Source organism: Amblyomma mixtum, chromosome 1 (genome assembly GCF_055824585.1).
Source record: "Amblyomma mixtum isolate Tamu chromosome 1, ASM5582458v1, whole genome shotgun sequence".
In the NCBI taxonomy this organism is placed as follows: domain Eukaryota; kingdom Metazoa; phylum Arthropoda; class Arachnida; order Ixodida; family Ixodidae; genus Amblyomma; species Amblyomma mixtum.
The window spans coordinates 30,386,048-30,412,850 of record NC_143012.1 but is presented as its reverse complement, the minus strand read 5'-3'; the positions used below and the strand labels follow the sequence as shown (position 1 = coordinate 30,412,850).

General features: G+C 46.5%; 1 protein-coding gene across 1 annotated transcript; it reads left to right on the top strand.

Annotated features, from left to right (window-relative positions):
* Positions 1-422: 422 nt before the first annotated feature.
* Positions 423-26,358, top strand: LOC149365942 (uncharacterized). Its single transcript, XM_089569464.1, has 16 exons — positions 423-495; positions 3,429-3,506; positions 6,458-6,544; positions 8,487-8,587; positions 8,678-8,839; positions 9,316-9,405; positions 9,942-10,067; positions 10,741-10,821; positions 11,815-11,989; positions 13,340-13,387; positions 15,624-15,744; positions 17,622-17,823; positions 18,266-18,432; positions 19,558-19,790; positions 22,082-22,530; positions 26,353-26,358. The coding sequence occupies exons 1-16, from the start codon at positions 423-425 to the stop codon at positions 26,356-26,358; spliced, it is 2,199 nt and encodes a 732-aa protein (XP_089425590.1).
* The last annotated feature ends 445 nt before the right edge of the window (positions 26,359-26,803 follow it).

Sequence of the window (26,803 nt, the reverse complement as noted above, 5' to 3'; positions counted from 1 at the left end):
CCTGTTTAAACGCTACGTTTGTTCGTTCAGATTCTGTCTGCGTTGACAGAGAGGCTGAGCTATCGCACCGGATGCGTCACTCGAACGAGGTCACACACTCGATAATCCAACTCACTTTCTGACTCGTTTGGAGGACATCACTCCCACAACTTAATCACTCCTAAGAAGTCATTGACGCTTATCGATATGTGACAAGAAAATTCACTCGCTATCGTCCTCCACGCGTTAAAAAAACTGTTGGGGGTTGGGGAGGGGGAGAAAGGGTAGACACCATATATATTTGCGCGGACGATCGAGCGGATACAGCTGTCCATCGGAAGAACGACGCCAGTGTGCCTCCGAAGACCGACTACGACGACCTAGCTGGCCCGGCAAAGTGAACTGAGCAATTCGACGGTTACTCTTGGCAGCCAGCAGAGAACATGGTCCGGACATCGGCAAACCAGGCCGCAGCGATGCCCGCCGCCGCTGAATCTAATCCTAACCATCCTTCCGGTAAGTCGAACAACTCCTGGATCAATTTCTTAAGCATGGGTCGTTTCCTCCTAAAGGAGACACGCCATTCCCATGACGCTTTAGATTTGGGACAAACTCAAAGAGAGATATATGGATGCCATTTAGAAGTTGAAAAAAAAAAAGCTTTCCGCAGATATCATACTCCAGAGTGTAAGGTATTGGTGTAAGCCGAGTATCTCGAGAAAATTATTGATAAACTGCAGCTCGCCACAACTGCTCACTTCGACGCGTGGCCGTACATGACATGCTCTTTGGAACCCCAGAAGATGAGATGAAAACGACATAATTTTATACTGAAACCGGAACGCCAAACGTTACAGAATTTTCCAGATCTTCAAATGGGTTACCCGCGACGTAGCGTCCTCGCTGGCTGAACATTCGCGGTATAGACTGGCAACAGCAATTTTTGTACTACTTGTAAATTAGTGCTTAGTTTGTCTTGGTCACTTGGAGACAATTTTTTGCGGGACAGGGTCATCAAAGGAAAATCCGACTGGAACTGCGGCAGTAAATTGAACACCAAGAATAAAGGCGGGCCCGAGACGCTTTTTTGCTATTACATATAATATTTATTTGTAAATGTTATCATTACCGTATTGTTTTATTGCAACATGTAACGTTTCTAAGACTTACATAAGTTTTATAACATTATTATAATGTTCCGCGCTGACCAAATGTTTAGGGGAATCCCCCAAGGTGGAGTTGATTTGTAATAAGGGAGTAATTACTCACTGATGTCCACCCGAGCGCAGCCATACGGCTGCAAAGGAAAGCTACATAGCTTTCTGAGAAACTTCGTAGTTAAAGAAAAAATGAATGAGGCTTAGCTAATGTTAAGCCTAGTCAGATGCGAAGCATATTGATGGCTAGGCTTGGTAAAGTTCCTCGCTTTGTTCATCAGTTGTTGTAGAACGTTGTCGCCGAGCCGCATATTGAGCACGCCGCTTAGCCAGACGTTCATCCCGCTCTTCATCGGTCTCTGTGGCACGCTGAAGCTTTCGCTTCTCGTTCAAATCAGCCCTGCTTCTAGGCGGCATCTCAACACCTGGCCGCCTCGTAAGTGCCCGGAGAGCGAGGCAAGCTCAGCTTTATACCGGTGCTGTAGCGTCACGTGGTCAGCTGCAGCGCCTCTGATGTGGAGCCTCCACCGCCGCGGCCGACCGCGCGAGCCGGCAGCCCATCTCTCCTCTGCTATGACGTCATGTTGTCACGTGGTCACGCTAAAGGTCAATGGTAGCTCCACCGCTGTAGTGTAGCTCTAGTAATATGCTTCGCATAAAATTCTTCCTGGTCTGGGGTTCGAACCCGGGACCACCGCTTTCACCGGAGCAGTCGCTCTACCAATTGAGGTAACCGGGACGGCAAGCTTATGGCAGGGCGAGAGCGAATCGATCAATAACTCGAGCTATATAGATACGCGCTTGTGTTTGCCGCTACCTGCCACGCCGAATGCTGAGGATTTAGCACGCTTCCTCTCTCTTGTGAAGCCCTTTTCAAAGGCTGAGTGCTCGACGTTAAGTGGTCCTTCAAAATTAGCTGAATTAGACGATTCCATTAATCAACTGCCGCCCAAGTAGCACTGAACATCATAAAATTGTTGGTCAGTTTGTAGTAACTTACCAATGTGGTTGAACATCCGCTTCGCATGAGGGAGGTTCGGGGTTCGATCCCAGTGCCACCGGGTACACACCTGTGGTACAATGGGTACAAGCTTTCCCTGGCCTGGTTTTCGGCTTAATCAGGGTGAAATGCTTTGGAAGTGAGTATTTGACCCCACCTTGAGCAAACGAAAATATCTTGTGCCATGGCGCTTTTTGGCCGCACATGCCCTAGCGCCATAAAAATTCACTATCAAGTAGCAGTAACTCACAGGTGAATCATGTTAAGTAGTTAGCCAGTTAACTAAAGCATCTGAACGAAAACATCTTCGGCGGAGGTCCGTCTGGTTGGGTTTCTGAGGTAGTTGAGAGAAAAAACTGACGCCAACGACTATTTTAATCTTGCCCAACGTTTCGGGACTAACTCGGTCCCTTCTTCAGGGGTGACTAAAGTGTGCCAGCAGCAGCGGGGTGTTGCCTTCTCTCTGCATTTGTCAGCACGTGGCGGAGTCCACTAAGGTACGAGGAGGGGAGCGTTCCTGGAGTTCTATTAATCGCCGCCTTTGTGAGCCGGATGTGCCATGACTCCACATGTCGGCTCTTGAACAGGTTTGGCTCCACGGCCAAGTCCTTATTCAGCCCTCTCCTACTAAAAATTTTCACTGCCACTCTCAATATCAGAGTTCTTTGGCTGTTTTTTAGGTTGCCTTGGTTTCCGGTTCAGTCATCGGACCGATGCTTACTTGAAACGGAAGGGGGAAGGAGGATGCCGCAAATCTCTGCAATAAAATTTTTATTATTTGATCCTCGTTCAAGGCCGCCATCGCGCGCCTTATTTTGTTTGTCACGCCAGAGGCGACCATATTACCCTCGCAAGATTATCACCGTGCCCAGTAGTTTCCGCGACAGTCGAGATTGTTATCTGTGCGTCCCGCCCTTTATCGCGTAGGTTCTTCGACACCCGTAAATTGAACTCGGCTGAGAACGACAAGCATTCTTAACCCTTAGATAGCAGAGCCAACTAGCTGCGATCGCCGCCGCCGAGTTGTATTCCGTTTTCGGGCGCAAGTCAGTCAAATAAGAAGTTTCATTTCCACGACAGTCTCCGTCCGCATTTGCACTTGTGTCCTCATCCGGCCACGTGACAATGCTGCCTTTAATTATGCCTGCACGTCAGGGCGGAGCCCACACGATAAGCTTCTTGACCATGGAGCATGACGTGTGAGCTCGGTATCTGCCATATGGCGGAGGAATCGTTCTCGCGTGTCTCGAGAGACGAGGATGCGGTTTAATGCGTCCTGAACCCGATTGCAGGAGCGGGAGGACCCAGCCGAACGGAGTCACCAGTTTTCCTTGAACTCGACAAGCAGGAGTACACCTTGGTCGACCCGGGTGAGTCCAGGTTCCTATATTGTTCCCTTTTGATGTTGTGTTTGGCAACTTGCAGTCGGAGACAGTTTGGAAAAAGGGTCGACAATTTCTGGGTCCCGGAATGGGCATGAAGCGTGCGCGCTGTTTTAGCCGGTATAAAGGTAAAACTTCGGTTGCGTGTTTTGTCCTTCGTAGTGATGCGTAAGACAATGTTCATGGATCAACGCGTGCTATTACCCAGCGACAGGTCAATAATTTATACTCTAATTTCTTCTGTCATGCTTTTGGGTATGAACAGCCGAAGGATGGCTGTGGCGACTACGATCGAGTGGGTCACGGGTGACATAAAGAACTGCAATATGACCACTGCCTCTTGATTAGTTATCGTTTCGGGTTTTGAGGCAGAATCACTTGAGCGTTGTAGTGAAGTAAAACGACAAAGTTATGGTTTGCACGTGACATCATGATAGTGAATCATGCATGTAAAGCTCAGTTCAGGAGCAAGTGGCGTTAAGAGGATGGTACAGCTGTCTCAACTGAGACGGATCGCCTAAAAATCAGCCAAAATGCATTTGAAAACTAAAGCGTTCTTTCGAATTGGAAACAGACGACTGTTGCGGGTAGTTATGTGAAGTACCGGCCAGTATTTTTTTTCTTTCCACGTTTTTCTTAATTATGTTTTTAAAGGCATAGGTGGGAATATAAACGTTGTCGAGAGCCATAAAAAAATGGTCCTACCGAGTAGCTTCCGACGAGGTAGCGTAGCTCTTGTTATATGACAAAAAAAAAAAAAACAAAAAAACTTGAGGTCCGCTTTGAAACCAGACGGCGTGCCACGGACTGATCCGCGGACTGGTCACGTGGGGTCGACCGCGCGTGGCCCAGCCGGGCCTGTCCAGCGACAGCATCCACACAACGGACCAAAAGAGCAGGGGACAAGGCGGGCCAAGTGAAAAACTCCGTTGTTCGCTTGCAGCAGCGCTCTTCTCATGGCGCGTTCACGCTTCGGCATTCGACGGCGAGGGCAAGCGGAATGCGTAGCTACGGCAGGGATTCCGCCTAAATACTCAGCGGAAAGCTCGATCGGTCCGGGACCGATTTCTGCCGCGGCGAGGAGCAAGCTGCATTCCTACGGCGACAAACGTGGCGGCGCGCTTCGGATTCGTCATTGTTACTGCTTCTTTCACTGCGGGCATTGGCCATAAATGGGGCACCGATCTTTCGCTTGGTCTCATCTCGCCCATAAGAAAACTTATGAGTGAAAAATTTGCATAGTTTTTTACTTAGAGTGACGATTGTGACGCATCTATAGGCTTAAAAGGAGCGTAAGTTTGTTGACAGAAATGGTTCCCGTCCTAACAACCAGATAGCGCCACTAGGCTGAGCTTATCGTTGCCCGTGTTTGCATGCGCTGAACTAAACGTGGGGAAATGTGAAAATTGGTGTAATGTCCCGCAAAATACTTGCGATTAGCGGTACGTAGGCAACGTTAATTGTTCTTTTCTAACCATATCTGTGTACGCCGCGAGCGGCGACGTGGCGCTCGCTTTCATGGTCAAGTGTAAACGAGCCATAACGCTGTACTGAAGGTGAAAAGTAAACTGTAAGCTTTGTCCCACCAGGCTTACATATTGACAGTGCGCGCAACACTACTTTCGCAGGTGTCGCCTTGGCGCACAGAATGATAGCAGTGGTAGTACGACTGCCTAAAAAGACTGACGTGGCCGCCGCCAGGAAAAATGTCCTCGCATTTTTCGCGCGATTCGGTCCGCGGAACGTGTTCGGACCTCGTAGATCGGACGCTAGATCCCACGTGAACGCTAGTTCGCGGGCCAAAACAGGTCTGTGGTCCGCCGTCTGGATACACCTTTAAGAATACTACGCGATAGCGCTAATGGAACCCTTCAGCAGCCTAGGGTCCTCTTTGCGTATTACTTCGCAGACACGAATACTGTTCTTATGGAAGGGTGTTTAGGGGATCTTGGGGGAATGGTGTTTAACCTACCCTTAAAAGCACAATGCAGTAGTGTTCGAGATCCCTCCCCGCAAGTATCCCTCTGTCGCCAACGTCGTGCCTACATGCCATATATACGGAATTCATCATTCTGTACTTCCCATTCATAGGTCACGGGAAGTCCTCGTAGCACTTCTGGTGCAGAGGTGCACCAGTTAAGTGATGCGTCATTGCCCCGGCAGGTGCCTCTTTCAAATACAGCCACCAGCTTGAAACCCAGGTTGCTCTTCTCGAGCAACCACCTGCAACCAATTATTAGTTTAATTGCCACCTACCACGGTGGGCAGGCTATTACGTCACAAGGTCGCGTGACCTAGGCGGCAGGTGGGCCATCTGATTTTCCGCTCACAACATTGGCGACCTGGAAAGCTAGCGCTGCCAAATACAGAGCTCACTTTGCACTGCTGTTGGTTCCGTGATAAACGCCAGCTGACTCGCTTTTTCGGTGTGCCATCAACAGCTGCTAGTGCTTATCTCGAACCAACTGGAAGGCGAACCTGGAAGCCACTTTTCCCATCAAAGGAACCCTTTGTGCTCATGCAGATTATCTGATGTTGCGTGCCTTGTCTTGATTGGCAGGAATAAACACGTATGGTCAGGTAATATAATGATTTTAATTCCATTTCTTGCCACCCTGTGTTACTCCCTGAGGCACAGTCACCTTCTTGTGATGACCAAGATCTGTCATTCAGTGCAGCAGATTATACTGCAATAGGATTGGAAAAATAACTGTTCCTAATGACCCTGTCTAGGTTGTATATATCCTATTAAAAGAAAACAAACAAAATGGGAACTTACGAAAGCATTATTGAAATGAATTGGAAAGCGACTGCAATTCCAATTGTGTTTTGGAAGTTCCAAATAGTTCCAACTTTTTTGACAACCATGCATGTTAAGACTCAGCCACAGGAACGCATGGCTAAATGGCTCTTCGGGATGGTTCTACTTTGTCCTGCAGATCAATGTTGCCCATCAAAGGATGAGCTGAAATCTCGTCAACGGTTGGTCAAGTGGCTGCAGCGCTTCCTGCAGGAGGTCTTTCCAGGTAAGGCTGAGACCTCGGGTCAGACAGCCATTGAAGTGTCATGTTCACATGGTTTTAGGTGTGTGCGTGCCTGCAGAGAAATATGCATGATGATATATGGGCTGCAGTTGCAGAGAGATGTTTGTTGGAACTTATTCTTTGTTGCTGTAATTAGGTATGTGCAACATTTTCCAAAAACAACGATGGCCTGTTGCAGCATTTCACTGTCTTGAACTTGAAGCTGTATCTTGTCGTTGCTAAACTGAACATACAAATCTTATGAGCAGGTCACGTCAATTACAGAGTTAAACATGCGAGTAAAATACGACTAGAGTGTTTTGATAGGACTGAAGTGCAGTAAGCTGTTTCTAAACTCTGAGAGCTTTGATTTCATGCTTTGCTGCATGCTATGGCTGATGTTTCAAAGTACAGCTGAGAGTCTGCCGCAGTGAATGCGTTAAGTTCCTTGATATTGTTACGTAAATGTACGCACACAAGGAGTAGTCACAGAGAGATAGCTGACAGCAGCTCAGTCGAACCACTGCCGGCCCACGGCGCACACAACACACTTCGTCCTCTTTGCGCTCTGTGCACGAGCCCAGCACTGTCTTTGTCGTTGTCTATCGACAATATTAAGCACTCAACACGTTCACTGAGGAATAAATTTTTGGAGACCCATCAGCAGGTAGCAACAGTCGCATTGCATGTGTGCTCTTCGCGGGCTATTTGAAACTTCATCGCAAGACTTGGTATTTGCGGCCTCACCGCTTGCATATCTGATGGGACCCACTGGTGACAAATGATGCAGTGAACGTGCGAAGATTGCATAAACATTGCTTGCTCTGGAAAATTTTTAAATATTTTAACTATAAGCAAGTTATGGGCATTTAGTGCTTGCACTGCACACACAATGTAATGCAGTTAAATCAGTATGTAACGAATCTCCACGTAGAGAATTCCCCAGTATATTACACAGTTTCTCAATTCCCCAATGCATCCCGAGCCTACTGAAGCGACTACACTGGTGAACTCCATGTAGCGAAGGTGCTGTGGCGTTTGACCTTGACTATCCACGCAGGCTATCTATTTGCCGGGGCTGCGTTACTAGAAATCTGGCCGAACCATGCATAAGTTTTGAGACAATAAAACACGAACTGTCATGATATGAACGTCTATGATCAAAACGAGTGAACACAGCTGACACACGCACTGTAATCCAGCGTTGTAGAGGAGTTCTCTCTGGAACAGTTTCGACCACCTAGGGATCTTTAACGTGCACTGACACTGCGCAGCACAGAGAACCTTTTGTGTTTTGCCTCCAGCACAGTACAGCCGTTGCAGTTGGGTTCGAACTCGGGTACTCCGGCTCAGTACACAAGCGTCTTAACCACTGCGCCACCACGTGATCGCAAAACGTTTCTCCACGGTCACGGCATCCAGTAACAGGGGTTTACTGTGAACGGTTGGCGCGAGATTTCACGTGCATTTATTTTAATGCAATGTGTTAGAAGACTCATGGCTGAAAAAAAAAAAAAGCAGCGTCCAGAGCAGTGGTGTTTATGTGTGCATTTGCCACCTGGCACAGTTGGCACCAATTCTAACGACCAATTCTAACAAACAATGACATGGCAAAATGAAAGTGACTAGGCCTATGAAAAAAGTAAAAGCAAAGAGACCTCACAGCAACACACTGTCGTCGCATAATATGGTGATTAAGTCCCCCCATAATTTTTGTTCATTATGTTCTGCACTTCAATGAAGGATGAATGTAATAAAAAAAAACTGAAAGCAAGGCTGAACTGACTGAGGCTGACTGTATGCACTTGCTGTTCTGCAGACTTTCAGTGTAAGCAGGCATCCCACAGCTTGCTTTCCGTGACAGTGTGAAGCAATGTGCTGCGATTTAAGCCAAACTGAAAGTTTGAGCAGTGCTTCATTTCATGTTTATTTCCGTGATATGCAGGTGTGGTGCTTACGATGTTTGGGTCCTCGTGCAACGGCTTTGCGTTGAAAAACAGTGACATAGACTTATGTCTAACTTCTGGCGACAGCCATGGGACCGAGGTGAGCAGATGAAACTAGCATCCATTTGTCTTAGCAAGACAATGTGCAAGGACACTCCCAACAAAGGAACAATGTATTTTACTCCCACAGGGCCCCAACTCTGAAAAGCTCGTCCGAAATGTGATCAACAAGCTGAGACGGGCACACTGCGTGACCGATGTCAAGCCCCAGCTGTGGGGAAAAGTGAAACTAGTCAGTTTCATCCATAATCAGAGTGGCTTCCAGTGCGACCTGAGCTTTTGGAACACGCTCGTACGTATCGCACGAAACACTGCTCAGTGTGATTACTAGTTTGAAGGGACAAAGAGGCTAGTTTCGCTGAAAACAGATCTTACTAGCTAGATTTAGGCTTGTGTCGTCACTACAATATGTTCTCACCAATGCGATATGGCAATCTTGTGATGAGATCCTTTTGTTGCATAGAATGATTATGGGATGGATTACTGAGCAAATTTTCTATCTCTACTGATAGTGCACTTCCATATCCCACAATGAGGACGAAAAATGATTAATACCATTAATATGATTTGGAGCGGTGGGAGAAGGTGGGGACAACCTTAACTGCAAATTTGAAACGAATAAAAACATGTCAAACTTTTGATTATAAGACATTAAGTTCGGTGCTGGAATTCCACTATTTGCATGTACAAAAGCAGAAAGCGTCTGCTTCCTGTGTAGCTTTATAAAGAAGCATGAGAAATTGGTTTTCACTTTCTTTCTCATTGCAGGCTTGTTACAACACAAAACTGTTGAAGAAATACAGTGAAATTGACACCAGGGTGCGAGTGCTTGGATACACAATAAAGCACTTTGTAAAGGTATGTTTGTTGTTATATGTGAGTGTATATATGCGCGCGCGCGCACGCACACACACACTCTCACTCACACTCTCTCTCACACTCACTCACACGCACACACTCTCACACACTCACTCTCACACACTCACTCTCACACACACACTCACTCTCACACACACACTCACTCTCACACACACACTCACTCTCTCACACACACACACTCACTCTCTCACACACACACTCTCTCACACTCTCTCACACTCACTCTCACACTCACTCACTCACTAACACACACCAGGTGTTTAAGGAAGGCTAGAATTCTTAATAGGTATTTAGAGGTAAATATATGGCTTTTTCAACATAGTATTATCAGTGTCTGCACACAGTGTTGGTACTGCCAATTCTACTGTCCCTACATATGAAAGCATACCCCTAGCTTGGGCGTAGCTATACAAAACCAAATGCGGATTCTAGGGGTGTGTTTTCCAGGGTAAGGAATGGTCCCCGGTTCAAGAAGTGCACTGTGCTCATCTCGATTCCTTCTGGGCCTCTTTTAGAACATCTACAAGGATGAAGGCCTTGCTGATGCTGCCACAGGTGGCTTGGCATCCTTTGGCTTCATCCTCCTGGTGATCTACTATCTTCAGCAGTGCGAGCCACCAGTCCTCCCGGTGCTCCAGGAGGTGAGCATGGATGCTAGCCCGCAATATTGCATTTCCACCCTTTGTCTCGCATAACCTTGGCACGGTAGTAGTACTCAAGCTATGCACAAGAAATAGTAGTGCCAACTAGGAACTTTCTCATTCTCGTTGCACCATTTGCTTGTTTTGATGTTAACAATGTACCAACTCCCTTAAGCAAGCGCATTGCTGAAGCCAGTCAGTCGTGTGTGACAACGCTCTGCCACAGCAAATTTGCTGCCAATGGCCATAGGTTTAACTTCGTCAACAGCGATTTAGATTTAGCAAGGCCAATCCGCTGGCCTTGCTTTGACCAATGCCTTGTCCTCGTCAGAATTGCCTTAGGCAAAACAAGCCCTCTTGTCGAACATATTGGCTAGCCAACTGACTGCAACATAACGAAATAATATTCATTATGATTTAGTGCAGTGTTGCTTGTCTCAGTGCCACTTGAATACTTCAAAACCGGTGTCAATACCCATGTCCGGGCAATCGATCCCTTTCTTTGAGCCCCGTGCCTTATGTTGTAGATGATATGGTTCTTTTTTTTATATATTAACATCAATGTCATCCATCTATCTGCTTGCACTTGTGTTGGGATGGGTGCTGATGTTTCCCTGGATGACCAGACATGCACCTAGGTAACTCCTAAGTGGCTCTTTCTGCTGGATTGCAGCTGTACTCAGAGGGAGCCGAGAAGCCACTAACGGAGGTCGAAGGATGGAATGTGTGGTTCTTCGATGAACTAGACCACCTGGTAAGTGATGTTGCCTGCCTTGCAGCACCCGCAAATAAAATGCAGCTAGCAAGAACAAGATATAAAACTGACACAAGAAGAGACACACAGATAGGCTTTTCCTCAAGGGTCAAGTGACCCAAAGAAGCCAGCCGACCATGCGCTTCTCGCAATCTTAGCACGAGGTTATTTTTGTTTTAACGCATAAATGTTAAGACTGCCTATCTGCAGGAAATCCGGTGACGGCGCTTTTAGCAAAAAATCTCCAGAGAAGCAACCTAGGTCAAGCGACCTTGTGGTGTCATCACAATCTTCCTACCGGATGTGAGCAAACTGACCACCATGGCAGGTGGCAGTTAAATTAACGATGGGTCGCTGGGTAAGAGCAACCTGGGTCTCGCAAGCCACACCGGTGCCAGCAACTGCCATCGCAGGGCAATGGCTCATCGCATAACCATTGCATTAATGCACCATGAGTGGTATTATGACTCTAAGCAATCTATGAATGTAAAATAGAGAATGACCAATGCAGCATATGTGGGCATTAACCCCTTAAAGCTATCGTGTCATACCCTCAATGTGGAGCTCAGGTGTCCCGTTCAAATTTTTTGCACAGAACATCCAAGAAAAATATGAAGGAGGGATAAAATTGGCGTGACTGAAGGTATAAGTGCATAATGGAAATGAAACGGCAAACTTACTCAATCCTCGATAAGCCCTCTGCCAATATGATTGTTCAGGATGAATGGGTCTGCAATAAAAGCCCATACTACAACTTTATTTTCCTGCTCTAAGCATGCACTTTTGGCATTGATCAAGATATGTTCTAGACAGAATCCCAAATATATTGCATGGCGAGAGACAGCGCCCCTACTTTGGTGGTCACTTGAAATGTCACAGGAGCTGCAATGCTGTTGTGCCAAGTGGCCTAATTTATGGTGCCAGGCAAATTGCATTGTGCTGTGTGAGCTCGCCTGCTGACTAAGACCCTTATCGTTCTCATTGCTTCCGTAGCAAGCCGTGTGGAGTGGGTACGGCCAGAACAACCAGTCGGCCGACGACCTCTGGCTGGGGATGCTAGAATACTACACGAATTTCGACTACCAGACGCAAGTCATCAGCATCCGCCAGAGGGAGACACTGACAAAGCTTGGTAAAGGGTGGTCTACCAAGTTCCTTGCCATTGAAGGTGAGTCGTTGTGTTCCTGGAAGCCATGACAAATGGCATTATTTACCAGCATTTTAATGCATGGGGACAGTGCACATCTTCACTTTGTTTTTGTAATGATGATGGCTGAGAAATTCACAGGGACACCTGTGATGGCAATGTGATAGCATTATAGCTGTTCATGCCTTTGCCGGAAGTGACAGCACTTCTGATGTTGCCACATGACTTCTCTCCACACAATGGGCGAAAGTTATAACCGATGACGCATTTTTTTCGAATGAGGCTTATAATAATATTGCATTAAAATGCCAGGTGTTGCACCAATCTGAAGGATAATCCAATTTTGTGGAGCATGAAGTTGGACCAGTATGGTTTCCATCTCTTCCAAAATAATAGGCCGACACACAGTATATTACTGCGATACTGGTTACCGAGAACCAGGTTTCCTGTCTGGCCATGCAAATATCAGCAAAACGTAAATACTCAGATACGCTCGTGTCGGGATATATCAAACTATAATGGGATCACAAAATAGTTCGATATATCGGCAATAAAAATGGCTGTAGATAAGATTGTGTGTGACCTAGAAGCAAGAATATAATACACCCACACTACGAAGTGTTGTATGCCCAGGTTCTGGCAGCTCAACCCTCGCTAGTTGTTGCTAGGCATAGACTGCTTTGCATCCAAGCAGCAGAGGACAGAGCTTTGGAACAAGCCACTGCCTATCATAAGGTGTCTAATTCTGTTACGAGTGCATTATAACTTCATTAATTCAATAAGCCACACTTAATTAAGCCACTTCATTAGGCCACGCTTTGTTCGCGTAACACTTTCGGCAAGTAAGCGATGGCCATCCCTATGCATTACATAGGTTGGCTTTCCCGCATAGCAGCTATTTGGCTTGGAAAATCAGTGCAAGGGACCGAACACCACCTTCAAGCTATCCCCACGTTATCCCCGGTAGGTGCCCAAGGCTGGGCAGCAGACCTGTCTCCGCACGCGAAATGTGATAGAAAAGCGCCTTAGGAAAAGCCCCATTTGCAGGGGTGCAGTGCGCTGTTTCGATACATCGAACGACCGGCTTAATTTGATGTACTGAGTGTTTGATGTAGCCAATAATTTGATATATCCTGGTTCAATATACACGGGATCGATTGGCTGTACCCTCGAAACTGATTGGCAGTCACTGAGGTGTATTTATGCAGCCGTTTTGCCTTTAATTTTCCTGTGTGAATTTTTCACGAGTGTTTAGCATTTTCACTGCATAGATGTCTCCCTCCAACCAGTCGGGACTTTTCCTGTCTAGGATAACCAGAACACATGCTTAATGCCTGATAATAAAGTTATGATATGTGGTTTTATTTTCAGACCCATTCAACCTGAATCGTGACATTGGCAAAGGACTGATTCAGAAGAGTGAGTGTGACTTCACGCATTCATTCTTTCAACCACGCCAAGCTGCTCCCGCCTTCCAAATTGACTCGGATGTTCTGTGTAAAACAAAACTTTTAGAAATGCGCTTTTTCATTCCCTCATTCCCCTTTCCATGTCTGCTATATATGTATATGTATGTATATGCATCTATATGTATATAGCAATGTATACACTTCGTTAAAGGAAACATATGTATTCAACTCGACGTTTCGATTGGAAGACCGATCTTCTCCTGAAGAAGATCGGTCTTCCATACATGCATACATGCATGTATGCATGTACATACACACATACATACATGCATGCATGTATGTATGTATGCATGTATGTATGTATGCATGTATGTATGTATGCATGCATGCATGTAGTATATATGCATGTATGTAAGTATAAGTGTATATGTATGAGTGTGTGTGCGTGTGTGTATATACACAGTGGAGATGAACTGTAGAGCAACCACTACGCCATCTACACTCATGCACATGGTTCAGCCTTCTAGAAAATTTGAACATTGGGAGGCATATATATTGATCTTGATTGTACAATGGTACAAGTCTCCAGGACACACTAAAAGCATAATTGTTGAAAAGCTGTGCCAGATCTTGCCATGGTCATCATTTCATCGCCACACCCCGGAGAATGTGAATTCGACTTTCAGCATGTTTCCACTTCAACCTTAGCACTTCCTTCCGCCTGATTCAATAATTCCATCCACAAAAGAACCCAACTTCTTAACTGAATTAGGTAGTCTTTACTTGCAATCCGCAACCTCGAACAGCGGACTTGTATCTGAAATTTTATACTATCTACACCGAACACAACTCTAATGTTCTTTTTTGCAGCAATTTTGTACCTTTTTTAAGCTCATGAATGTCGCACATGGCCATGTAGAACTCATGACTTGCAATGCGTCCTGGAGAGTTTTGTCCCCTACAGTACATGGCAGAACCACAGGAACCAGGGGAACTTTTCTCGATATAAAAAATTAGGGCTGAAAATGATAGGAACTACATAATAGGTGCAGCCATTATCAAATCCAAATCTATAAGCCGTATAGTGGGGACCCTTATAGAAATCACGGAAGAGTTCCTCGTCGCCCCCAAGAGATTTCACAGGCTGGCGATGTATAACAAGTTTCCTAGCATTACTTGAAGTATCTGATTTTTACTTTCGGCAAAGTGTGCATATATTTAGACACTCCAGATTAAGTGGCTAGCAAAGGAGTTTGTTTCGAGGCAAACAGACTGGCATTGTGGATGTTTGCTGTACTATGCACAGACAAGACGTTCCGCAAATGGTGAGCTGCAAGGGTTACCGTATTTTCCGGTGTATAAGACGCGGTTTTTTGTCAAAAATCTTGCTGGTGCGTCCTATACAAGGGTGCGTCTTATATGCGAATTTTTCGTTTTTTTGCGAGTTCAGAGATTACTCAGGTTCATGCTCAAGCTTTTTTCACCGAAAAAATATCACTACCAATGATGCGGTAGTAACACGGTTAACACTTCAATACGGGGACCGCCGTGCGCAACTTTTTTTTAGGTGAACTTTATCATGAAACGGCGAGGATGACGACTTCCAGAATCGCAAACACGCGGTCGTTTCGGAGGCGCAAGCAAAAGTAATGTGAAATTCCAAAAGATGGCGACAGTCGCGCTTCTCGCCATTGTCAAAACAAGCCAAGCCGGCGTCCTTTTTTAGTCATTCTTTGCAATTTCGCATCCGTGTACGTATTACGTCTGTGTTGGTGACTTCGGCGTGTGTTTTCCACTACCTACACCTGTCGTGCTCGGCCTGGCTACAGTATGCCACCGAAGTTGCACAAGAGCTACACCGCAAAGTTCAAATTATCTGCGGTCGATTATGCTACCGAAAACGGAAATCGGGCTGCGGGCCTACGGAGCTTTTATGCGATCAGATGAGTCCATCCATGGTTCATTTCGCGATGGTCGAGCAAGCGTGTTTAATTAACCCTCACTAGACTAAGTGGGTAAATTTGGGTGCGTCTTATATACCAACTTTTTCAATGAGAGCCTTCATATATGGCGGGTGCGTCTTATACAAGGGTGCGTCTTATACACTGGAAAATACGGCTTGTAGTGCAGATTTCGGCCTACAGGTTCACTGAACCACTAAATTATTATGCTTCCTCAGGAATGGTGAGTTTCAAACCGAGTGCTCACTTTTTATCATGCTTGTTCTTTCTGCACGCCACTTGCAGAGTGGACTGGCATCTTGGACGCCTTCTCCACAGGGCTGAAGACGTTCAAGAAGTCAGTTCCTGCAGAGCTCCCGCGACAGGCTACGAAATCTCGCAACCGCCGGCTGCTGGCTGACTTTGGGTACGTATAACAAGACGTTTGTCGTGGAAGCCCTAAGCATCATGCCATAGTAACAGCGAAGGTGTCCTTGCCAGCCAAAAAAAAGATATTCTTATCGGCCTTGGTATTCTCATTTCTAGTTGGGCTGGTTTCGCCTCAAGTGGGTGTCACATTATCATCCTTTAGAACCTGAATGCGGGAGTTGTTGCTGCATTTAAAGGGATACTGAACCAAACTTTTGGAGCTGCTCTTTTGCATGTAAACAAAAGCTTGACTGCTAAAATTGATAAATATGACAAGCATTGTAGCGAAAAAGGCGAATAACATGCTTTTTTTCGCGATTTATTGCCGTATCATTGCACCTGGTGGCCGCCTGTGGAAGCTGTGACTAGACGTCGTAACACCCGCGCGCCCACCGTTCCCGCAGAAGCACGATTGCCATCGCTACTCGCGGCTTTTCTATATCTGTCGTCTGCTCACGGCGTACACAGATATGTCAAAATGTTAATCGATGCTGTCTACATACCATAACATTATGCACGCTTACGTCCGCTAAATGCAGCTACTTTGTCCGGACCTTGTGCCATTTCTAGCATTCTCGCTTTTAAAACAGAAGCCCGACGACGTTCACACTAGTGGCGCCATCTGGAGGTTAGGAGGGGAAGCATTGTTGTCAACAAACCGACACCCCTCTTAGCCTAAAGGGGGCAGAATCATCACTCTAAATAAAAAATAAAGCAAATTTATTACTCTTAAGTTTTCTTATGTGCAACAGCAGATGAAGCGAAAGACTGGTGGCCCATTTATGGCCAGTGAACGCGCTGAAGAAGCCAGTAACAACGACGCAACCAGTCCGAAGGGAGGTTTCATGCATCGAAGGGCGCCGCCATATTTGCTGCCGCGGGAGGGTGCCATGACGTCACGCTTTCCACCTCGCGCCGACCGGGAGGGCTTGGCGCGCGCTCATGAAACATCGAAAATAAAACCATCCGCTGAAAAATATGCACAGTGACGACTAGATTTCAGTGTAATCACATTCCGAGAATCTATATTCAGCCTTTTTGTTCAATTCTCAGATTTTGCTTCAGTATCCCTTTAAAGAAAAACTGCTCAGGTTATGGCAGATCTCGCAGGCTTGTTAGAACATTCCTCTCCTCTCGTACAGAGCTCCGTTGCACGTGAAACCTGGTTTGCATGACATACAGAAATATGCCACAACAGCAGCTTGGGCATGTTGGTTATCCGTTTGGAAGTGAACAGCGGAGAACAAAGGGACACACTGTCTTCTGTCTGTGCCCCTTCATTCTCCGCTGCTCACTTCCGAACAAATAATTGCAGCTGGAAAGGCAAATTGTGCGTCAACATGAAATGTGAATGCGTCATGCACATGCCAATTGATGGTTAGTTCCAATTTGAATAGACCATTTCATCTTCACATCTGCCAAGTCTACTTCAGCTCACTACTTTTGTGCTGAAGCTGGGGCCTTGGACACAACCTTCCAGACAACGGAAAGCGGTGAAAGCGCTCCTGAATTTCCTAAGGGACTCAGGGTTGCATTCCCGCCTATAATCTTTAAGTTTTCAGTGTGCGCCCTCTGTCCCTGTGACATAGTGGTCGCTGGTCACTTAGAAGACTCATTTCCTTGCCGCTCTTTTTCCTTTTTTCCCCTTTGTTCCCCTCCCCAAGTGTAGGGTAGCCAACTGGGCATCGCCTGGTTAACCTCCCTGCCTTTCCGTCCTTTTCTCTCTCTCTCTCTCCCCCCCTTAGCCCGCATGTGTTCTGTTCACTGGCTACTTTAAATGTGTACAGAACTTGTGTTGACACGGTTGATGTTGTTAGGTGCTCGGTGTGCTGTGGAGTACATAAGGTGACCTCAGGCTCGCATGGCTGTTTTCAGAGATGGGCTGCAGATCGAGGAACCCCTGCAGCCGATTTCACAGAGTGGAAGGAGACGGGCCAATCGGCAGCATCATGCTGCAAGCCGTGGAGTGGACGAATGCAGGCGCTCTGACACAGACCGTGTATCCGTTGATCGGCGCCATATGAACAGTCATGCTTCGTCTTCCAAACAGCCTGGTGCCCGCGGCAAAGTGCATGAGGTATGCCAACTCGAATACAACAAATTTCCTTGCGTGGGCCTCAGATATCTCACCTCAGTTATATCTTACAATGAATGCTTGGCCGTTAACGACACACCAAGAATTGCCCAAGAGTTTTCCTTGCAATCTTAATCTTTACTAGCACTTAAGGTAACTCATGATGCGGAAGACAAGGCTAGTCAGAAAGCTGGCAGCCCTTATCCAAGTGCTATTTGTGTGGTGAATGTAATGCAGAGTTTATTCCTTGTACTGTTAGCTGCGTAAAGGAGCTGGGCCGGCTCTGAAACATGGAAACTTCTTAAAATGAGAACACTTTGCTTGCACAAACCATAGCAAAGTTTACTGTAAGTTACTCCCAACCAGAAAGGCAATTCTGTTCAAATATTTCGTTCTTCGTTTTTCATTTGCTCTATGCTTGTCTAGTTGTATGAGCTCAATATAGGTGGCTGCATCATTTCAGAAGCAGTCCTGTAACCAGCAGCCAGTGACTGGTGAACGGCCATCCAATGACCACGGCCATGATGTGGTGGAATGTACACCCACTCCTGAGCGTCGCAGTCGCAGGAGGGCCACAGGCAGCCGCAACCAGCACCTGGTGAACGATGCTCGGTGAGTATGACAAGGACTTCGCAGCATAGTGCTGCATGCATCCATGACAGACAGAAAAAGCATCCTTGCTAGCAAAATAAAATGATACTATCATATTTAGTGTCTCTTCCAGCTCGCCCAAAGTGGGTACCAGAACGTAGTCACTTCAATCAAAGGACACTAAACCAAAAGTAGTGGGAGTTGTTGTTGCATTTAAAAAAAAAAAGTGCAGGAAATGGCACTTCCTAGACTGATCGTTAACACTCTGCTCTCGGAGTTCTGTTTCTCATGAAATCTTTTGCACGACATAACAATATATGTGCAGCTGGGAAGGCCAATTGTGCTTCAGCATGAAATGTGAATACAACATGCACATGCTGATTTATTTCATAGCGCAGCGCTTAAGTGTCTGTTCAATGGTCGAGCTGCGTCGCTGTCGGCGTAACCGAGTGAACAAGTGTACTGCCGCTTGCTCATAGATGACACCAGAGTGGTGGAGCGGGCGCGCCTAAAGCCCCAGTCACCGATGCATGAGCGGAGGTAGGGTGGTTTGGGGAGCGGAGGTCTGTCTGTGGCGGCACACGTCCACGCGCACCCACACGCTGGCTCCTCACAGTTGTGCTATGCTCTGCTCCATGGGTGGGCGGTGGTGTGAAATGTGCTGCAGACGATAGATAGTCCGTGTCTGCTACACCACTCTAAGCATTGTCTTCCTATTATAAACAGTCTTAAGCAATACAAGTTATAAACAATACAAAATAGTCTCAACCAGCTCTTTCTGAACTATGCGGGACACAACTGGTGGAAGTCGTTCATTTGCCGCTGCTGCTAAACAAGCTGTGCAAGCAGAGGCTCAGTGCTGCCGCCGAGAGCACCCTGCCATTCGCGCTGCCGATGCAGACAGAGCTATCTCAAATTTCGCATTAGGGAGTACTGTAATTGTAATACATTTTAAAAGTCTGCCGAGTATAATACGGAGGCACTAAGTTCACTCTTATGCTGAAGCCCCCCGTCTGCCCGTATGTGTTCCATTCATTGGCTACATTAAAGGCTACTACGATCATGTTGACGTGGCTGATGTTGTTGGGCAGACATTGCGCTGTGGAGTATACAAAAGTGACCTCAGCTTCGCACGGATGTTTTCAGAGATGAGCTGCAGCTCCAGCAACCCCTGCAACCAATTTCACGAGGTGGAAGGGGGCGGGCCACTCAGCCACATCATGTTGCCAGCTGTGCTGTGGACGACTGCCAGCACCCTGGCACAGAGCACGTGTCCACTGATCGACGCCATACGAACGGTCGTGCTTTGTGTAATAAACAGCCTGGTTGCCACGACCAAGTGCGCCCTCTACAGCAGGAAGTGGCTGCATCACCCCAGGGTAAGTGCACCGCTTGGTATATAAAGTGTTGACCTTGTCATGCAACCGGTTACTCAGCTTAACCCTTTGAAGGTTTTTGCCGTATATGTACGGCGGCGGTTTTCTGTCCTGCAAGGTCTTTGCCGTACGGGTACGGTTTCGATCTTCCGTTTGAAATTTTGCGCCAAAAGAACAATGCATGCTCACTGGGGGGTGCTGCCACCTCTTAGGACTTACAAGAAGTGTTTGAATTTTGTGCTGCCTTCTTACGGAGATAAGCAGAACTTATGTCTAGCTTTAGTGCGGCGGCACAGACTGCGGCAACACCCCTTTTGTAGTTTTGGTTTCGTCGCGTGATCGCAACGGAGCCGCGCGAAATTTGAGTTTTCTTTTTGTCAGCACTATCTTGCAGGGGCTGCCGAAGTTGATTTCTATCTATATTGGCGCTGCTCTTAGCTTGCTTATCACCGTTGCTATTCTATTCTATTGAACATTTTCCAGTTGTGAGTGATGCTGTCACCAAAGTACTGTTCCTAATTTTTTTTTTACTATTTATTCTCGATTATATACATTTTGTAGATTCAAGATCCGCAATAAAGTAATTTGACCACCTGGGAAAGTTTTCTTCAAAATAATTCGACCCTCAAAGGGTTAAGTATGTGAAACTGAAAGGGGATCGCGGGATAGTTTGATAGTGAAAGCATGGTAATGTCATGGCCTTGTCAGCTACACACTTTCCAGGCAACTTCTTTGGGCCACTACTGGTGTGAAATCACTTTCCACCCAGGTTTTACAAAATATTGGTCCCGCTTTGCTGTTTGATACCTGGCACTGTTAGTTAAGCATTCATATAACTAACATTCATGTGGAGGACTTCAGAAAATTACAGCGTGCTGTGAAAGAATACCAACAATAAACTGCACACAGCACCCTCAGTTGACCATTCAGCGCACGAGAAGATCAGAAACTGTTTCTCCATGCCTGTTCATAACCCTTGTGCCCCCGAAAGAACTTTCATGATCATGAAAGAATGATCCTAAATTAATGTTGCAAGCGAGAACACCTGCAGGTTACCACTCTCTTGCCAGGCCGAAGCAACGCATGCAAGTTATGGTCTTTGTGGAATAGTAAAGGGGAATTTTTCTACGTTTACGGTTGTCTTGGGGAGATTTTTTGCTATGCATCTATTCAGAAACTGCACAAAAATCGCAGGATGGTTATGAGTATGTCATGCAAATGTTCCAGCATTAGCTGTGGTTATTAAAAATAAATTTTTCCAACATTTTTTTTTTCTTTCATAGTCAGACAGCCGGAGGTAATCCGGACTTGCCCAGAAATGCAGTGATAGGTACTGTGAAGTGAACATGCTTCGAAAGACTCCAAACAGCAGTGGCAGTTAACCTGTACAGCTATTAGACATGCTAGATAGAGCGCATGTTAACATGGTCACATGGATAGAGAACATGGATAGAGAGCATGTGAACTCTTGTGAACATGGTCACATGAACCAGCTTTGTTCGAAACTAGGTTTGCTCCTGAAAGGGCACAGCGGAGCTTGCGATGTCTCTTCCAAGTGTACACCCCTAAGAAAGTTGGGCGCTGGGCAGGGGGTTTCAAACTGAACCCCCCTCTCTCCGGAGTTGAGATGGACAGTGGAGCCATTGGGCCAATCGATGATTTCTGCACTGTGCTCTTAAGAGTGGAGAGGATTCCTTGTAGTCACTACTTCACTTTTCCTTCCATCACACCCCATTCCTCTTCCCTCTCAGACCTTCCCTCTCTCCTTTTTGACACCTGCCAACTGAGGCAGGTGGTGCTGTGGACACAATGTGAAACTGAGGAACGAGCTGTAAGAGCTAATGCTTTAAAAATCTGTTTGCTTTCCATAGATTCCTCTGCAATCTGAAATAACATTAAAATTCGTGGGTTTCACTGAAGTAAGGCAGCCCATAGCTGGAACAATCGCGTGTTTTGTGCTGCAGTCGCGCAATGCCAGATGAGGCTTGCCATCTTTGAACCTTCAGAATTTTCACCTTTGAACATGACTGCAGCAGTGATAAATAGCACCAAATTTTCTCACATTGGCCAGAATGCCTTCGGCTGTTCGAACCCTGGAAAGGTTAATGAATAGCTGCTTGCCGAGGTGATGACGAGCCGCACATGCAAGGGGAGCTTTGAAGTGCAGTTTGTGATTTGCAGCCTTTTCAATAGTAGCCCAGTGCACAGCAGAAAGCTGCAGTACCACAGCGCATTAGTTGATTTACTGGACCGAGCACTGAATCACATGGGCCCACTTTTCTACGGTGTTGCAGATCACCAGGATCTCACTCTTGGAGCACCGCTGCCATTGCGTGGCACTGCCTTCCAGGCACACCCCTCGGGAGCACCGCATCCAAATCGAGGAAGGGGAAGGGCGCGAAGCAGGCTACAAGACCGGCATCGCGATACATGCCGCATGCCGGGTGATCATCACGTCGTGGCACAAAATGCCACTGCGCCATCACCCACAGTCGCTGTAGTGCAGCCCCTGAGGACGCCACAGGACGCAGTGGGGACAGAGCTCGTGCAGGGAGCTACATCCCACTTCGTTTCTCCGCCAACACTCGTTCCTGGATCTATCTTACATCCAAGTAGCCCCGTTTCCAGGCACCAATGGCCAGGTGCAGTTCAATACCAACAGCCAGGACCCGCTATCCAGCCTTTGGCTGCAGCACCGATGCACATGTCACACGGCACAGGGCACCCGCACTATGGTCAATGGGTGAGTGCACAAGCATCTTGAAGGTCAATCTGCTTTGGCGCCATTAGGATCAATGGCTGCATTGGGTAGAGTAAACCATTCTTGAAAAGCCCATGCATAGTGGTTCAGCCTGGCAGCTGGCAGCAGCAAACTTAGCATGGCATGTACAGGCTACTTTGTTCCAGACCTGAACGTAATGGAACATGAGTGCTGTAGGATAAACATAGCGGACACAGATGGAAGCATAAGCAGCCACACTTAGCCAGAAATGTGTGCGGTACCGTTTTCACTACAGTGAGGGTCTTATTAGGGGTCTAGAAGGGATCTCTTGAGCAACTATGCAAAACTACTAACTGGGCGCTGCTATTTGCCAAGAGAGTGTTAGCGGATGGGGCTGTTCGGTGCCTGGGCTTAAGAACAAAGGAGGAAGGGGAATTGTGGGAGGGGAATTGGTTGACAACACTCATTTGATTGCTAGCAACCCCTGCCCCATGCACCACTGATACATGCCATCCCCTTACAGTGGACTTTCAGCCTATGTCCTCCTGGTTGGTACCCTGCTGGCGATGGCAGTGTCCTTTTATGAAGTGTGGCACCACTGCGTAGCGACCCCATCTGCAGAGCCCTACCACGGAGCAGGTCAGTCTGTCCTGGAGCGCAACTCAGCAATGAACAGCTTCAGCAGTGAACGGACACCAGCCCAGCCCTGTGGCGAGGTTCACTTTGTCCATGATCAACACTGCTGATTGCTTTCTCTTAAGCTTTCCTTAAGTGTCTTGTTTACTGCAATACGGTGCTCCCAAATGTGCAATATTGGCACAGATGTCTGCGCAACAAGGAGCGCAGGAAAGGAAGAGGGGGTAGAAAGGGAGGAAATAGCACCTGCGACAGTGCAAGGAGACAGCACTGCAGTGTAGGGTGGTAAGACCGAGAGGGAAAGCATTGTGCTGTAGAGGTGCAATGCAGAAGGGTTAGGATAAGAGGAAATACAGAGGCACAGTGTAGAGGACGTGGGTTCAAAGCCACAACACAGTGCGATGGGAAAAGACAAGGTGCCCCTTCCTTTTGCTCGTGGATTGTGTTCTGTTGTTTACTTGGTAATGCATGTTTAACTTAAGGGGGGACGCTGCTTTCAGCAAGTTTTGCAGCGGAAGCTGAATCTCTTATGGACGGCCTCGTGGGACAAACCAGTGAGGCACTGAAGCAACTGAAGTCTGCTCCCAGCTTGAGTTGCGTGCCTCGCCGTCGTTGGTGTAACCGAGTGCAGAGGATGAAAGACAGTGATAGCGAAGCGGTACAGTGGTAGCGTACAACAGCGGTACAGTGGTAGCGTAAAGACTGGCTGTGTGGCATCGACACCAGAGTAGCCGCGCACCGTCTGGTCAATGACCTCATCGGTAAGGTACTATGCGGCAATTGTGTCGTGAGGGGTGCCAGTTGCAGCTGCCGCTCGCTAAGAGATTGCGCCAGAGTACCGCGAGCCGCCGGTGGATCACTGAGCGCACGGCTCAAGCCGAAACCTAGAGCCACCTCATTCGCCACTGCGTGTTCCATGTGCAGTCACCAACGGTTCAAATACTGCAGCAGTTGCACTCAAAAATCGGATTACCAAGCAGCATAATCGTCAACCAATTGTTTTGATTTTAGTGTCTGTTCTGCATTGCCCTTTCCAGTCTTCACGCGAAAAACTGCATGCAATGAAAACATGCATGTGACAAAATATTGCCGACTGTCCTCAATTTCGTTATACAAATAGAAACAGCCTTCTTGCATAGAGTACTGTTTTGACTGCTAGACTGCAGTTTATAAGGCTACAGGCAGCATAGAACATTATTTTAATGTTATAAAGCTAACACATCATCTTCCATGCTGTTTTGAAAGCATTAATTTCATGGTCAAACCGATACATGTTCTAATATTGTTCTTACTATAACGTTGAAATCATAACTCTAAAACCACACTGCAAATATAATTCAAGAATCATGCCCCAGAGCTTTTCCCACTGTTCTCAAAGTAAAGATTTCTTCAAATCTTAGTACTTTGTAATAAATCTTAGATTGCACCTACCATAAATCACGCGCATCGGCCCATTATTTTTTTTAGAAGACTGCTTATTATCCATGCACCGCTCACTCATGCAGCACCCTTATATTATGGCATTCTTATAAGCTTGTGTTGCATGTACATATGTAATGATTGTGGTGTATTGTAGGACTCGATCGTTGCCCTTGTTGGTCCTTGCGGGTCTTGGCGGGCCTGTAGGCACTAGCAAGGTTTTTTTACCATTTTAGAAAAATTTGTGCTGTTGAAACATTTAATTAGGGTAGGGCAAGATTATCATGTTAATTCGTAACGTTTCCGAAACATCAGAAAAATGACATTAGGAACAATGCGTGAACGTTGGACCTAAATGAAAAACATTATTGTAACGTTTCAGTGCTACCTGGGTACCTGTTCCCAGAGTTCTTGCATAGCATTTCACTTCTGAAATGGACCCCATTCGTCGGCACGTACACATAAACTCCATGAAGTAAAAGGAGATGAAATGAACACTAAATTCATTTAGGCTGTTAGTATGTATTTGCTGTTCAGCAGATTTAAGCTATAACCAGGAATTGGAGCGTTTTCATAAAAGTGTGAAGGAAGTTTGTGTAGTGGTTCATATCGTGTCTCCCTGTGCGATATGCAGATTCCAAGCTGAAGATTCCAAGCTGAAGATTCCAAGCTGAAGATTCCAAGCTGAAGATTCCAAGCTGAAGATTCCAAGCTGAAGATTCCAAGCTGAAGATTCCAAGCTGAAGATGTACAGCTGAAGATGTACAGCTGAAGATGTACAGCTGAAGATGTACAGCTGAAGATGTACAGCTGAAGATGTACAGCTGAAGATGTACAGCTGAAGATGTACAGCTGAAGATGTACAGCTGAAGATGTACAGCTGAAGATGTACAGCTGAAGATGTACAGCTGAAGATGTACAAGAGAGAACAGCTTTGGGATGACTTAGCAAGTGAGTGCAAGGATGCTCCTAACAAAGGAACAAAATATTTTACTGCCCACAAGGCTCCCACTGCCAGAAGTTCCTCGGGCCGATGGCGTGACCGGTGTTAAACACTAACGGTGGGGCAAGGTGAGAGTACTCAGCTTCACCCATTGTCTGTGGCTTCCGATGTGATCTCAGCATGTAGACCATGTTTTTGTGTATCGCATGACAAGCTGCTCAGTGTTGTTACTACATGGACATTGGTGCAATACCACTTCGCAATGTGCAATAACAAATAGGCTAGTTTCATTGAAAATTGAGATCTGGCAGCATAGATTTAGAATTGTATGACTGCCACCATACGTTAACTTGTTCAGTGTGGTGATATTGGGCGAGATTCTTTTGTTGCATAGAACAGAACAAGAATGATTATGGGCTCGAATGTTGAGCAACTTTTGGATTGGTACTGACAGCATGCTTTCATATTGCACAGTGAAGACGAAACGAAGCCTCAATAAGAAAAACGGTTTGCTTCTAAGCCATGTAGTGTGGGCTCTTGTAGCATTCGGGGCCAAGAGCTGCTCCCCACCTTTTAAGAGGTTTAGCAAGCTGGCAATGCGTAACAAGCTGCACCATTACGTGAAATAACACTCTTTGGCTGTTTACTTTTGACAAAGGGTGCAGACCTTTAGAAATGCCAGACCAAATGGTAAGCAAACAGGCTGGCATCGCAGATGTCTTCCAAGTACTATGCTTGGACAAGATGTTCCATGAGTGGTGAGCTGCGGGGTAAAACCTAAGATGAGAGGTTCGCAGATGCACACAATTGCTTTCTTCATTACTGTACTCATTTTTTCTGCACAGGGTTGAAGGTGTTCAAGAGTTCGGTTTCTACACGGCTTCCACGACATGATACGGAATCTTCTCCCAACCAGTGGCTGGTACCCGATGCTGGGTAGGTATAAAAAGGTTTTTATCGTGGAAGCCCTCAGCAGTACACTGCAGAGGCATTGAAGCTGTCCTTACTAGCCAAAAAAAATTCCTAGTTGGGCTGGTTCGGCCCAAAGTTCCCAAAGAAAGGTTGGTTCAGTTTTTCAATCACAGGACCAAAAAGTAGGAGCTGTTGCTGCATTTAAAGAAAAACTGTTCAGGTTATGGCAGGTTTCACAGACTGGTCATCTGCACATCCCTCGCCTATCGCGCCTATCTGTTTCATGACAAATCAGGTAATGGTAGTAATGTAGAACAGGACAATGACAGATCTTAGACTGATCGCTTACACGCTCCTTTAGAAAGCAGCTAGAAAGGCAAATTG

Coding starts and splice junctions, on each gene's coding strand:
- LOC149365942 (XM_089569464.1), top strand. CDS start 423: ATGGTCCGGACATCGGCAAACCAGGCCGCAGCGATGCCCGCCGCCGCT. Junction 10,068..10,740: donor TCCTCCCGGTGCTCCAGGAG/GTGAGCATGGAT, acceptor GCTGGATTGCAG/CTGTACTCAGAGGGAGCCGA. Junction 19,791..22,081: donor AGTGGCTGCATCACCCCAGG/GTAAGTGCACCG, acceptor ACGGTGTTGCAG/ATCACCAGGATCTCACTCTT.